This window comes from Lineus longissimus, chromosome 15, assembly GCF_910592395.1.
Source record: "Lineus longissimus chromosome 15, tnLinLong1.2, whole genome shotgun sequence".
Classification (NCBI taxonomy): Eukaryota; Metazoa; Nemertea; class Pilidiophora; order Heteronemertea; family Lineidae; genus Lineus; species Lineus longissimus.
Window position 1 is genome coordinate 12,117,981 of NC_088322.1, and position 15,246 is coordinate 12,133,226.

The 15,246-nt window shown below is 38.0% G+C and overlaps 1 protein-coding gene across 12 annotated transcripts in view; it reads left to right on the top strand.

Annotated features, from left to right (window-relative positions):
• LOC135499996 (gamma-aminobutyric acid receptor subunit gamma-2-like) overlaps positions 1-15,246 on the top strand; it is a 139,598-nt gene that overhangs the window by 110,267 nt on the left and 14,085 nt on the right. For 2 of the 12 annotated variants that reach the window (XR_010449379.1, XM_064791095.1), the window contains exons 6-10: positions 289-462; positions 978-1,133; positions 5,139-5,342; positions 5,705-5,752; positions 10,613-10,638. Coding sequence is in view for 11 of the 12 variants with exons in the window: in XM_064791095.1 (XP_064647165.1) it covers positions 289-462; positions 978-1,133; positions 5,139-5,342; positions 5,705-5,752; positions 10,613-10,638 (608 nt within the window). In the remaining variant the exon portion in view is untranslated. Of the gene's footprint in view, positions 1-288; positions 463-977; positions 1,134-1,205; positions 1,362-5,138; positions 5,343-5,704; positions 5,753-10,612; positions 10,639-11,870; positions 11,916-13,165; positions 13,184-15,246 lie in introns of all 12 variants that reach the window. The other 10 variants (XM_064791088.1, XM_064791090.1, XM_064791085.1 and 7 more) reach the window with 7 other exon arrangements.

Sequence of the window (15,246 nt, forward strand, 5' to 3'; positions counted from 1 at the left end):
ACCTCTTCAATTTTAAAAAAATAGGATTCTTCCATCTGTAGTTTTGCATTATTTGGACAATGAGTTGGGTGCTATAACATGCATAACTTTCAGATATAGGTAAGTTTTGTTTTTTTATAAATTCTTTTGTCTCATTTCCTAAAGAACTTTTCAGCCAATTTTTCTTTTTTTTTAAACCAAGACCTCAGTCCTCTGGGTTACATGTCTAGATTTTAGATTAGAAAACTACACGGGACTTAACCAACAACAATATACTGCCACTTTTTCCTTTCTTTCTTAACACTACAGTTTATTTCCTCCTCCTCCCCCCAGGAATGGAGACTACATGAACACATTGAGGTCACCAGGAGAGTGATGACGCAAGAATTTTCCAGTTCTAGTCGAAACCATCCAGCACTCTCGGTCACGTGTCGAGCGGCGAGACGTCCGGGTTACTTCTATTGGAATGTGTTTCTCGTCATGGTCAGTAAGCCAGTTTTGAACAGTTCAGTTCTACGTTGTTGTCGTTGGTACAACTACCCAACGAATACCCTTTGCACCGCCGTTTATACTACAATAAGAACAGATAACTTGAAGAGAATAATAATCATTGGCAATATGTCATAGCATTTAAAAAATCATAGGAAGAACATATCCAATTCCAAATCATGTTTATCACATAAGGCTACATGTTAATTTTTTCAACATCTTCAAGGACAAATTGGTGGGTAAATTCACGAATTAGGGATGGTCATAATGGTAGAGATATGTTTCGCCTGAGAACATGGACTACGTTTTTCTGTAATGTATATGCAATTTTGGTTGATTTCGGTTGATTTCGGTTGATTTTGGTTGATTTCGCAAATCCATCAGTAGCACACATTGTAATCTTGCTGGGAGGCTCTAGAGCGAGATACGCAATGACTTAAACTGTTTGTGGCTTGAATGTATTTCGAGATGATCCCTATATAACTGACAGCAGGCATTTTTCTTTGCAGTTTCTTATCAGCGGTCTGTCATTCGCCACATTTGCTGTCGCTCCGACACTCCCTCAGAAGCGGCTAGTGCTGGCTTTCACACTATTGCTAACCTCTGTGACCTTTAAATACGTCATAAATCAGAGCTTACCCAAAATATCATATTTGACTTACATGGTAAGTGTCCATTTAATATTCAAAGTAGTAGGCGGGGCTAGTATGCTAATAAGCACGTTTTGCTCTTTTCAGTTTCTGATCACCGGCCTATCATTTGCAACCTTCGCCGTGAGCCCGATACTGCCCCAGAACCGCCTTCAACTTTCATTTACACTATTACTCACTTCAGTGGCATTTAAATTCGTCGTCATACAAAGTCTTCCAAAAATATCTTATCTGACTTATATGGTAAGTACGTCGATCGCTCAAAAACACACAGACCACCTATTGGGTGTCTCTAAAACTTCCACTTTCACCTATGCTGTTCTGAACGATTGATTTTCTCGTGCTTTCTCGTGCAGGTCACGTGTAACGTTAGATCCCGTGTGGCTCTACTAAATCCAATATGGCTACACCCAGTTGGCCGCATTGGCTTTTAACAGCATCCAACGTTAGTTCTACTCATGTATCCACCTTAGAAAGTTGTCAAAGTTTTATCATTTATTTCTGCGAGAAAATCTTACGTTCTTTACAGACTAACTGACGACATTGGAACAAACAAAATGCCACCAAGTGAAATAACCAAGTGATTGAATAGAAATGAAGGCACGGGGTTAACACTGCAAGGGCTACGATTAGTTGTTTTGATTTATCCTTTAGACGGTTTCTAAGGTTTAAGTGTTACACCCTTGTGCCTAATCGATGTCTGCATGTATCCTCACAAATTGAAGTCTAACCTTTTACGAGCTAAGAAGTAGTTGAAACGACTTTGATTGTTTGATGCTAAATTTAAAATTGATCAACTTGTTTTGAACTTGGGTATCTGACATAGAAATGGATTGCTAACTATAGAATGATTTCGAATTCGACAACAAGTTTTGAACGATTTTTATTCGTCTTGACCTCGATTAACGTATATTTGAACTTGATGAAGTTGCAGCTTCATTTTTATTAAATCGGTTCAGAACTATTTTTTCCTGTTAAACCTTGGAGACCGTTGTTCTGCTTAATGCTTCTGAGTATACTTGGCTTTTGGCTTAATCTTTAACCTTTAGCCACGTGCCTTTGTAGCCCTCAATTAACGAATTAAAAAGACTCAATGTGTGACAATGGAAGCTGCAGCGATGCCGTTTAGTGGCTGTGTGTTACACTAACATACCATGATCGCATTTTCTTATGATTTTCGTCTTTAACTTACATTGTTATTTAATCGCAATGGAACCTCCATTCAAATCATTTGTTACAATGTATCCACACTATCAATAGGTGACTCTGTAACAGAATATACAGTCCCGTAAATGCATTTGGCTAAAAAAAGTAATATATGTTACTGTACGAGTGATATCGGAAACAAAGTTTTGTTGTAAAAACGTACAGTGTGTTTCTACTGTCAAAAACTGCTGTTAGTAGAGCTTTGTTGTCTACAGTTTCACAGCTCATAAGGCATAAGTTTAAGTCAAAGTCATTTTTCATTGAATGTTGTAAACTCGTGGTAATGGATGTGCCATAGCGAACATGTGCATGCTTAGCTTTTGTTTTATAGTTCATTCTGTAAACCACAACATTTTTGCGGTGTTAGAGAAAATATAGATTTCACATGGATTGATTTCTGCTCACTGTTTGATGGAATTCTTACCCCTTTGCCTCCTGCGCATGTCGGCCAACTTGTATTGTTTCGCATGCTCAAACTGGGGCGAGGCTGCATGGAATGTTCCCAAGAACTGTGCAAGCCAAGACCACGATACTTGTGCAATTAGTAGTCAAGTTCATCAGCCATGCACCATGTATACAGAATAGGAAGGCAAGGGGTAAGAGATAAAAGAATCAATTTGAATCTTCACTGAGAACCAGATCGCGAAAAATGTAAGGCTAACAGTGTGTATTTTAGCATCGTATGAACTAACTCTTGTAAAAGCTTGCAGTAGTTGATTATATGCTAAACTGTGATGTGATGCTTATCGTGAGTATGAATGGTGAGATGTCCCAGAGTGATCCATTGTCAACCAGATGAAGCATTCTGTGTACGGTTTCAATAAAGTGTTCAATCAAGGTACATCAATAAATGCGTGTGTAAACATAATCAAGGCATTGCAGCCAAATGTGTGCAAGATGCCTCACTGATCCCTCGACTGGCCACCCAGATGTAGATTCACAGTATTGTCATTAACTGTGCTTTATTGCTATTTGGAGGGTTTTCGTGGCATGCATTGCTGGGGACATTTTTTTTGAAAAGTCTTAGTCGGCGTGTCTTCTTGAAAAAATAGAACTAACCACCAAGAATATAAACCCAACTTAAGGTACCGATACATTTGAACTTTGAAGAATTCGGTGCCTTGTTAGTGTAAGATTTGAAGAGGCTAATCAAAATCAAGTCGACGTTGGACATAATGAGTGGGTATTCGTTTCGAGCCTGACAAGCCATTATTTGCACAGTGGCATGGAAAGCCCCCTGGAAAATGGCAAATGATTCGGATTGCATTTACACATGAATAGTTTTCCAAATGAGTACACTCTATACGAACTGACTGCTTCATTTACCTCTGAGAGTCTCTCATCTCGGATCGTTAATGCATTCATACTGCATGGCATGCACGTAATATTCTTTTCGAGTTGCTGCAAGGCATCCTGAGGAAATCGGGCCCTCATCCCGCTGTGAACATCTACCCCTGATTTCCTCGGGATGAGACATGAAATATATTAAACACACAAAACAAATGCGCTACAAAACTGAACAGTGATTCTTCTTCTTGGCTGAATGGTGTCTAATGAAATATTGAACATATTGTGTTATCATATTGGGATGCTTGCAAATAACACGGTATCCAGGGGCTGATCACAACATTTTATGCAAGCTGATTGCTTTACTTGTTATGGTCAATATCGTGAAGACAAGAGTAGTTTAGGCTGCCATCCGAGAGAATGGTGCAGTGATGGTTGACCTCCAGATGACGTAACCGTCCTTTAAGGCTTTGTAAACCATATATCTATTCATCAGCATGTTTAGACAAAATTAAATAGAACCAAAAACAAACAGTGGCCAATCATACGTATTCCCATTTTAGGATGGGCATGTAGTGCATTGTTTCTATGATTCGTTGTTTGAATAAGCACGTCTGATATACGCTTTTACAAACTTTTGTATATTTCTTCTGAATTTACATTACATTTTTTTATAGCGGGTGTCATAGAATAATCATCTCAACTTTTTTCTAATCGTGTCTTCATTATTGTTGCTTGATATATCTTTGCTTTTTATACACATTTTATCAGGTTTTCTCGCTTCCTTGCACAATAGGTACAAGAGCCGTAGGTTTTGTACAGGTTGTGCAGGTGTTCATTTTACGATACCATGAATCATTTAAGTTTCAGGGCTCAGAAGAAGACGACAGTCCTATTAATGCTTATTTAAGCAAGCTCAACATTGATATAATAATAATAATAATAATTTATTGTAAAACAACCTCCAAATAAGGAGCAGACAACACAAATATGCAATAAAAATCATACACAGAGAACGAATCAAAAAAAAAAGATCAAAAGGGTGAAAGTAAAAGCTTCAATAGTTTATGGTTTTTCCGGTTTAGATTGGCACATAAGGTTTTTACCGAATCGACAATTATAGAGTTGACACCATAAAGGTTTAAAAATGTTTAAAATATCCCCGGCTTCGACTTTGCATTCAAAACATTTTTGGTCGAATACCGAAAACCACCAGAACAAAATGGTTAATTGGCTCTATTTCAGCAAAGAACAGTCAATAGTGCCACGACAGTGGCAATCCGATAATGAGGAATTGTATGACATATGAGCATGGATCTGCACCGATGTGATACGGTTTTGAACCATTCTGTAAGATAGGTTTGGTTAGGATGAAAGGTCTACTATTTCCTTGACTGATCATGAACAAGAAATAAGTAACCAACTTCTGGCTGGGTTTTTGGCCGAGATTCATACAGAGGTTCCAAAGATGTGTTGTTCAATGGGAGACGCATATTAATACAGGTAGTCCTTCTTGTATCTTTTCAGGATAAATATGTATTAATGTCTCTTGTGATTCTGTGCATTGTATGCATATGGCACGCCATTGTGACACTGTTTATTGGGAAAATGGATGGACGGACGGATATAGTCACGCCGACTGTTGCAAAACTGGAGCGAGATGTCTTCATATCGTTTGCTGTCATGTATATCGTCTGTCATATTTTCTTCATCTTCTGGTTATATTTTGATGTAAGTATAAAAGCTATAAACAACGAGGTTTTACAGGCATTTATATTTCACCGTAAAACTGTGATTCACGACACAAAAATCGCGAAAAAAAGATTTTTTTGATTGGAATTTAATATTCAGTAGGAATAAAATCATGAGGTTTCTATAGAAATTTTCTAAAATATCAAAAATAAATAGGCACGGATGTTTTACACTTTGCAGTATTGAATTAAGCTCTGACAAACTACATCTAAACCATTGAGGGCCTGCAGTTGAGATGTGGATTGTTTTGGTCAAAAAGATAGTAGATGGTGAATAAATAGATATGTCGATTCTGAGTGGGTACCACCTTGTTTTATGCACTTGTATTCATTTCGCAACAGGCATGTAAACGAAGACGTCTGATGAAAACAAAGGACAGAGAATTCCGGGTAAGTTCTTCAATTACGCACCCCCTCTACAAAATAGTGAGTATAACAATTGCACACACTCGTAGCAGAGTAATACATTGTACATTTCAAATTTATCTTGTTTAGGTAGTTTTAGATCATAAAGATGTTTTCGCATTAACGTAGGCGCTGTGTACTTCTAAACTATTTACATGTATTTGTTATCTAATATTTAAGTCTAAGAGTATATAAATGATTACAACTAAAAGAACATGAAAAAAACATGTGTCAAACTGTTTGGTCCGAGTCTTGTATATATCAAAGTACTAACATCACTAGCGACACCAGCTATGTTGCATGGCTAAATAATACTTGAATGCGCGCGCAAGGTAATTGAAGCATGATGACGTCAAATCCTCTCCGTGCATGACGTCAGACGAATGTTTTCCTCCAGTTCCTCTCATACACTCTATCTACCTTTACACATCTTTAATGTCTCATCTCTTCTTTACTCGCAATTGCCCAAAATTAAAGCTGTGTTTCACCCAGCATATAATGTGTTTGTAGAAACATGTCAAACTGTAAACAGACAAGCTCTGAAATTGAAACATCTACACGTAAATGTATGTGTCTGATCAAGAACTGGGATGTCCCTGTGACACTCAGTAGCTGTCAACATTTTACCTAATATCGTGGTATAGATAATGAGTTGAATATGGTTCGTAAAGGCTTGTTTTTCGACATAAAGGGTACAAAGAATGTTTGAGCGCAACTGAAAACATCACAATAGCACATTCCGACACATCATAAAAAGCTGGACTTCTTCGGGCTCTATCAAGTTTTCCTTTATCTATCTTTAGCATGGACTCACAGACATGGCCATTATTTGACCACTGTTTACCTATCACACGAATGCAGCTTTATCACTTGCTCAATTCCATCATTCTGACCCTTCGCACAAAAAATAGCACACGTTTCCGTGACGCCGGCATAGATTTATACACTACATACACATATTCACTGTACAGTATTTTGTCTGTTTTCAATACGTTGTGGAATAGCTGTATTATATTGATAATAAGAACTTATATGAAGTCTAAAAACATTCGGTAGATGAGACATTTTATCAATGCACCATCCACTAGTAGTTGTCCCGTCCTGTGAGTAACTATGTTAGTCCTATGTGTAGTACTTCTGTTTTAAAATCAAAAGACAAACCAGACCAGAAGTAAACCCTTGGTGCTATGATTATAATGGGTTAAAATGTGGAGTGTTCATACCTATAGTAAGTATGTGTACAAGTTTAGTTAATTTGCCTTGAGTAGAATCCCCATAGATAGTACATGTACCGGTAGTTATTGTTTGTTTTCATTTGAGGTCAAGGTCACATACGCATTTCACAATACCCGGATGCAGCTCTTCAGAACCTGGATATCAACATCAGTCGTTGACACTGAAAAGCCAATCCTGACCCAGGTGCATTGAGCGCAAATGCGTTGGACGTTAACGCACACTGCATGCCATGTGCTGAGATACCGTACAACATAGTCAGCCCGGCTTATTTAGTCAGCTCCCATCCTCAATTTAGCCAAATGCTGCTTCCTGAATTCGGCACACAAGTTGTCAAGCAATCACATTATCCCACCATTGATGTAAAGCTTCAAGCAGTTGTTTGTCAGGTGCCCGTGCTTTCCACAGTTGTTGCACAGTATCTTATCCTTCCCGAGTATCAAAAATGTGACAAATCCAACCTGTTTGCTTATCTATCTGTCCATCATATCGCGGGTGATACTACCCCACCCTTTTGGTCCCAACCATGGTGTCCTTGTCTCCTCTCGATAATCCATGTCATTCATCTAAATCCACAGTCTTCATCATGAATTAATTCAGAGGTCCAACCAAGATATATAGGCCAATATACGAGATAATTCAATCCATCGCCAAACTGGCCTAATCCTTCAGAGAAAGCAGAGACTCGAACTGCTGCTGCTTTCTCCGTACATAGATGAGAGAACAGTCTTTATCCATGATAGAATACACATAAAAAACCCATTTGCTAAAGAAGTTCGATTACTAGTCTTTATTGATGTCCGGTAGACATCAATAAAGTAATCGAACTACATGTATTTGTTTTCTCATTATTTGGGATTTCAATATAACGAACAACAAAAAGCTTCTTATTTTAATTTGGACGTGTGCGACAAATGAAAGTGATCCCTAGGCTACACTTCCTGCAAAAGAATTCGAAGCTATTACATAAAGTGTTTCAGTCATCTCCAAAAAAATGCTTATCAAATTCCCCAAACCGGTAGATACTACAAGCTACAATGCCACTGCTACAATGATTGCAATGCATAATCTAACATGATAATACATTGACACATGCACCATACTGACACAATAGAGAGGTTGCCCAACCTTCTGACTTGCAATCCGATTTCATCGCCTCGGTTGAATTACAGCTATCTAGTGATATATTCGATATAATACAAGTGACGAACGTTTGTATATTGATATTCCGCCTGCAACTTTACAGTAATATTCAAAATTCCAAATTGGACCTGTACATTAGACGAATATAAAGGTCGTTATCCAAGTCGAAGGCCATCACCACGAATTAGAATACGACTTCGTTATTTCCGTCTGATGCAGGGGTCCGATCAGGAATTTGAAATACTGTTGTGTTGGTATACGTAGTTTAACGTTTTTTCAAATCGAAGTCTTGCCATTAGACGACTGTAATTCACTCTTAGATTTGAAATCGGAGTTGGGGTTCTATATGATGCGCAACCTCCCACATGTTACTGCTCTCGTCAGTTGTCTAACTCGTAGTTGATGAAACAGAAGATGGCCGTCCAGTGATGTCATTGATTTTGTCAACCTCTGGTACAGGGGTGCTACAGTGATAGTCGCTCTGTGTTGCAATACTCTGAGGAAGAGGTTGGAAATTGGTTCCTATCCTTGTCGAATATACCCGAAAAGCATACAGTGTGTGTCTCAGAGATTTAGTTATCAGATATATCAATTCACCTGGAATCATTTTTTGGAAAACGGACGAATCGTACATGCACTTGCATATTGCTTGAAAATGGCAGGATTGACTGATATGATGAGTACTCATTTCGTTGTGCCATCTAGTAAGTTGATCGACGTTCTTGGAGTAAAGACAAACTTTGAGAAAAATAATCAGTCACCATTTTTTTTCATCTTTCTTCCATCTTTTATCTGTGTCAATCGAGTCAAATCATGAGTTGCATCACTTACTGTGAGTTGGACGACTCGACGAGAGAAATTTTGGAGTAATTCCGAATGCCACTTATAACGAAATATCCAGTCTGGTCCGAATTTACTTGTACACAACTATGTACCTATTCACACCGTCTTAAAGAAACTGATGTGGCTGCAAATATGCTGTAGGCATTGGATTTCAAACGCTGTTTTCTGTATCATTTGTACCACAATGACAAAATAGAGCTCCCAAACACCTGAAATGTCCTCCGTGTCTCTTTAACCCACCAACCTTCCTGGGCTAAATGAAATCAAATTCTGGTAGAACCATCTGCCAGTAAGGTAACCAACCCAAGATTTTCACGAAATGATACATAGATATACAGTGGAACCCCGGTCGGCGTCCACCTCGGTCCCATGAGTGGTCGTGTTACCAGAGTTCCACTGTACATGTGTGTATCAAATGTACTACTGTTGAAAAATTGTATTAATGCAAGTGACCTACATTCGCAACGATCAACAAGGCTACCTGGAATATTACATTTACACTGACGCACATACACTAAAATCTAACAAAGGTTACACTAAACAAAATGCATTTGCCTGCGCTAACTTTTCAAGAGCTTTGCTACAGACTTGAGCATCTTCTGATCAAATGACTGCAACAGATACTGATTAAGGACCATTGGATTACACGAATATTATTTAACCAGAAAGTAAAATACATGTATTGTATACAACTCTATAATTAGGATCTACTCGATGATGTCAGTGTAAATGTTGAATTATGTCTGTTCAACCTTGTTAGATTCAAGTCTGGTCCATTTATGTGTACAGATCCGTATAACATCGTACATCTAGACAATATAAACCATCGTATTGTTCCATCTCTCACATAATTAACACTGACAATAGGTGCTCACGCGCGTGATATTTCCATCTTACGAACTACCAGTACATGCCATGTCCTTGAGAGTGACCTCTGAATTTTCCAGCAGGAAGGAAAATCTCATGATATTCAACCCTGCACATGAAGAAGTTAGATGTTTAGAGCTTTCTTTGTTTTGCCCTTGTAAACGTGTCACCCTTCCACAAGCTGTGACGTCATTGGCAAACTATTGTTAAAGACAAAAAGGTTCTTCCCTCAGTTTAACCTCATTGACTGTTGTCGTACAAATCGATATATGTCGTTATCTTTATTTTAAAATCGACCACTTTGAGCCACTCGAGTTATATGAAGGTTCATCTTAGAGAAAGCCTTTCCATCACTGTCTCCCAATTTCCTCCCAAATACTTAGCTCTTTTCTCATTCGTCAAATGTGCTCCCACCTTTTATTGACCCTAACACTGTGTCAGTTCATGTCACCATTGTAGCTTTAATTCCATAAAGCACGTTTGCACCAGCGTCACAATTACACGAAACGTTGAAACCGAAAAAAATATACGTCTTGGCATTCGAATCATTTTCATTCCTAAATATATGACAATTCATTAGAACCAAATCTCCAGCCCTAACTAATGCTCAATATGGTTCAGAGGTCAAGGCCGATGTTATTCAAAGAAAGGTCAATGGCAAAAATTCAGAGGTCACAGTGGTCATGGCATGGACGAACTGACCAGCGCGGTTTTTGATTCTTTCTTATTTCTCTTTCTTTCCTGACCTCCTCTTTTCAGAAGTTTCTAGAAGAACGCCGAAGGAGGTAACCATCAATTGGTTTTTTGTATTGTCTTTGCAGTTTCAGCCCCACTTTTCCATCAATATGTAATGAATCTTACACGTCACGTTGGGTTTTATGGATGTCGTTGATGCAGCACGAGTGCCGGCCATATTGAATACTGAACCAATCAAAATCCTCCATTCCTCGCTTGATATGGTTGCTTCACCGCCAAGATGGCCGTTGTCACCTTGACCTCTGACCTCTAACCATTATTGAGCTTGAGTGGTCGTTAAGTTATTAACTGCATCCAGAGCACGGCGGAGTTTTTACTCTTATAGGTGGCGATAGTTTAGCTATGTGGGCATGGGTCATCCTGTGGTGGGCCGTGTGGTGTTGGGGACGCTACGAATCGTGCTGATTGTCATGACGTACCGTATCTGAAATAGAAGTTGGGTTTGGTATTATTTGTCAGCAGCATGTTTTAAAAGATCTCAACATTTTTTAAATTGGCCTAATTGTTATTGCAGATTAACATGGAATTGGTGTAGGCTTCTCAATCAAATTCTCAATTATTTTCTATTTTCTCATGTTTTTAGAAAGAGGAAAATTCTTTGCTGGCCGGTAACATTTTTTTGATTGATTTCAGTCTGCCCCCAATTTATCAAAGGATTCACATGTCTATATCTTCTTGTCGTCAGTTGACAAAACTATCATTCATGCCCTACATATTCCGCTCGCTAGAGATTTTTTGACATTCAAAAAAGAAGAGTTTATTTTCAGAAGAATGCTTTTAGATTTTCGAATGCGATACTTTATTTCAAAAAATTGTAACTGAAAGAAAATGTCTTGTTACAATATTTCATCAATGTATCTATTGCACTGCAAAATTGGTCATTTCCCAATTGTTGGAGAGAGACGATCAGTTCAGCTATCTAAGATATACGTTTCGAAATAGTGCATTACCTCCATCGTTTTAGAAAACATGAGAAACCAACCATCATAAATAGTTCTGTTCTTCTTCTTGGAATATGTTAGTCTATAATACGCAAGAATTAGTTTGCAGCCGTGCATCATCGTGTTCATATCCTAATTTGTCTAGTATATTGTTTATACCTGGCCTACCAAGTTTTAGGCCATACCTCAAAAATCTTTAAGTTGCAAAGAATTGTCCTCTTTCTAATATTTATGGATAACCAGGCGTAAGAATTTCCTTTTTCTCATATCATATGCTTTGTAACTTTTATTTCCAACCGCGATCGACCACGGATATATAGGAAAATGTTTTCACGGCGATTTGCAACAACTAATCATCTGTGAAGGTGACCTCGTGAATTTGTTTTTTATCCAGTATCCGTTTATCAAATAGTGCGACTTATACCTATTGTAAGACAACATGTTGAAGAAATTAAAGTGTAGCCAATTGTATAATCATAGTGTTAATGTTTGATGCTGCTTTGAAGATTATTTTTGGTGAGATCACTGATTAAGGTTGCAACAAATAGCGATTATACACAGATGGAAATGTACCTTCTCCATACAGGAGCCCATTTGCATACTCACATAATTTCATGACTTTCTTCCTGAAAATAAAAAAGGAATGAAAAGGATTGAGTAACTAAATGGGCCCATATATGGAGAAGGCATGAACTCTCATACATAGTATACATCATACTATGGAATTAACGTATACTGTTGGCGCGAAAAGGTTACAGTTGTACTGATGAAAACTGAAAATTAACGAAACTGAACTTATTTCTATAAATTCTCCCATGTTTACGATGGAACCACATCTAAATTCACTGGTACTTAAGTGGTTAACTTGACTGAGTGACAATGTAGATGTTATTAGGACGTTCAGTCAATATGGGCTTAAAAGTGGTGTCGACAGGATGTTGTTGATACACCATTGATCACTGAGGACTGGTCGAACCTATGGCTAGAGCAAGAAAATAAATAGCTCGCATATTCAGCTTGTGGCCAAGGAATTCTGTGTTGACGAGATAAATGCTGGCTACGTTCAAACATTTTCTCAGGCAAGCAAGTGCCAAATGGTAAACTTCAAAGCTCCATTGAACATACACTATGATAACTATGGCGACATATTTTTGGTTCCCAATCTGCCCACCAGCGCTCTGCAGGTCGAAGTTAGCCTCCCAGTGACAATTTGTATGTCGCAACTGCCGCTCTACTTGCTGAAACACAACCCGCTGATTGGTTGAAAGAACTGATTGTTGTTGCTGACGTCATATCATCAGCCAAGCGGCGCTGAAACGTAGTAACACATCAAACGGGTGAAGGGATTACCGGGCATCTCATTTCCCCTGGTGTGTATATAGGGAACCATTTGAACATATTACTGAAGATATTGCATGCTTAAGTGGGGTCTCAGCATTTGTGAAGCCAGTGAAACGCGTATAGAAGACTGTAAAGAGATAAAGTAAACTAACCAGTGACCTGTACGTTGCTTGTACCAAAATACCTGGATAGTCCGTTTTCTCAACAGCTCTATTCAATTGAACGATTCCTAAACAACGATATGTAACACAATTCTCAACATGATTTTTGCTAGACTACAAGTACAAACTTGGTGAGTGCGGTTTTTGCAGCCTCCATATGTCTACGTATAGTTTTAAGGACTGGTGTTTCATGTAATTAGTTGAATAGACGTCAACACTTCTTTTTTGTGGAGGGGGAGAAAATTAATGGTGCACATATTTAGAAAGCCAGTTTTGGCGATATCACCCCCATAGCCATATGGAAATGAGGTTAGGAATGTTGATAAAAGATTCCACAGAATGATGTGAAGAAGAAAAAAATATTTCTAAACGTAAACTACTTAAAAAAACTTTTTAAATGGTAGGGACCGTACTGAAACTTATATATTCGGTAAGAAAAAAAATCCTAAAGACGAATACATGCCAAAGGATAGCACCGTGCCCATAAAACTCTTTACGGCAGAGTACACTTATGATATTATAATCATACATATAATTAGCTGAAAAGGCACTTGATTTTAAAGTAAACCTCGCATATAACGTTGCCGCTCTTTAGTCGAGACGGTGCTCTTTCGTTTCAAGTATGAGGCACCACTGCTTGATCAAAGTGTTCTTTTAACCAACGACAACAACCTATACTTATACTATGGCATCGTGACAGTATTGCCACCACTACCCCGAAGTAATACCAAAACGTTTAAACCTTGACTTTAAATTCTGCAGCCACGAATCAGCTTGGACTTGTAGAGAACAGGGAATAGGTCCATGTACCGCAACCACGTAAATGCATATCAGAAGTATAATACTGCTATTCCAATTTTCTAATCACAATATAGCTTATTTACTTTCATTTGCTTTGAGTTTACTATATTGTAGTGAGATTTCGATTTCGTTACGGAGACGGTAGGTGGCTTGGCGTGAGCGCATTTTCGTACCACTGGCGTATCTCAACCGTTTTCTAACGGTCTGGTCAAAATACAAAGCGCCTCCAAGAAACAGTGCTATTCAATGTGGGAACAACATATTTTTAAGATTCTTAAAAATCCTTAAGCTTGTAGGAGCCATGTTTACTGCGGAAGGTGGCTGGAAAGGTACCACCCACACTCAAATACATGACACCAATTCCAGATTTTTACCGTATCAGAGTTCATTGTCATGGTTGATTTCAATCTTGAAGCTTGTTTCTCAAGACCAGAAAGAAATATTTCGTTGTGATAACAGTAATGTTACATGTATATCAAAATCATTGTTTCCATTGACCATGACCATTTTACTACCTCTTAAAGTTATAGTACTCAATCATCTTATTAACTTATCCTTGATTTTTAGCAGATTTTTTTTCGAAATGGCATTCCCTTTTGCTCTTTACCATAACAACGAAAGCTGCAACGATGTCCGCTTATATTTTCTTTTTTACTTCCTCTATAATATTCATCAACATCTGTTAATGTTCAATGTGCTATATACCCATAAGCTTACATACTTATTCAAAATATTATACAACGTTGCCATTCCTCCAGTGATAAAATACAAGTGTTTTCCCTAACACACTGATAAAGACAATTTTCCATTCCTTCAGTATAGATTTTGACCTGTTTTTACGACTTAAGTGTGGCTTAATGTGATATCTCCTTGCAAGAATAATTTGGGTGCACGAAAACTTTCATCCAAATGGTAGTAGCAAGAATCGCTTTTATACTCTGTCAATGACATAATGAACAAGTTTGATTCGCTTTCCTCAAATGGTTAGAAAATGATCGGTCCTGCCTCTCCAAACCAGAAAGCCCGTCTCAAATATTTTGCTGTTTGAATGACGTCTCTTTGGTACATAGTGACACAGTGAGATCGTATTAAAAGTCAGAAAGCCAATTACACCATTACCAATTCATGAGAAATGAATTTTAATCCTGGAGTTATGACTTTCATGTTTTCCTCAGAAGTTCTCATTTTTTCTAAATGTTCTTCATTATCTTCAACCATTAGCCAAAACATATAAAATTTCAATGTTTTTTTTTTCGAAACTTTCTTGTTGCCTATGAATATGCCATAGACGTGTTAATTTCTAAATTTTACCATAGTTCTGGTCCGTAGTGCTGTTTGAAGCTTTCGAGCTACTCCCCCCCCCCTAAAAAGATTGTCTTCCGAAATTTAAAGT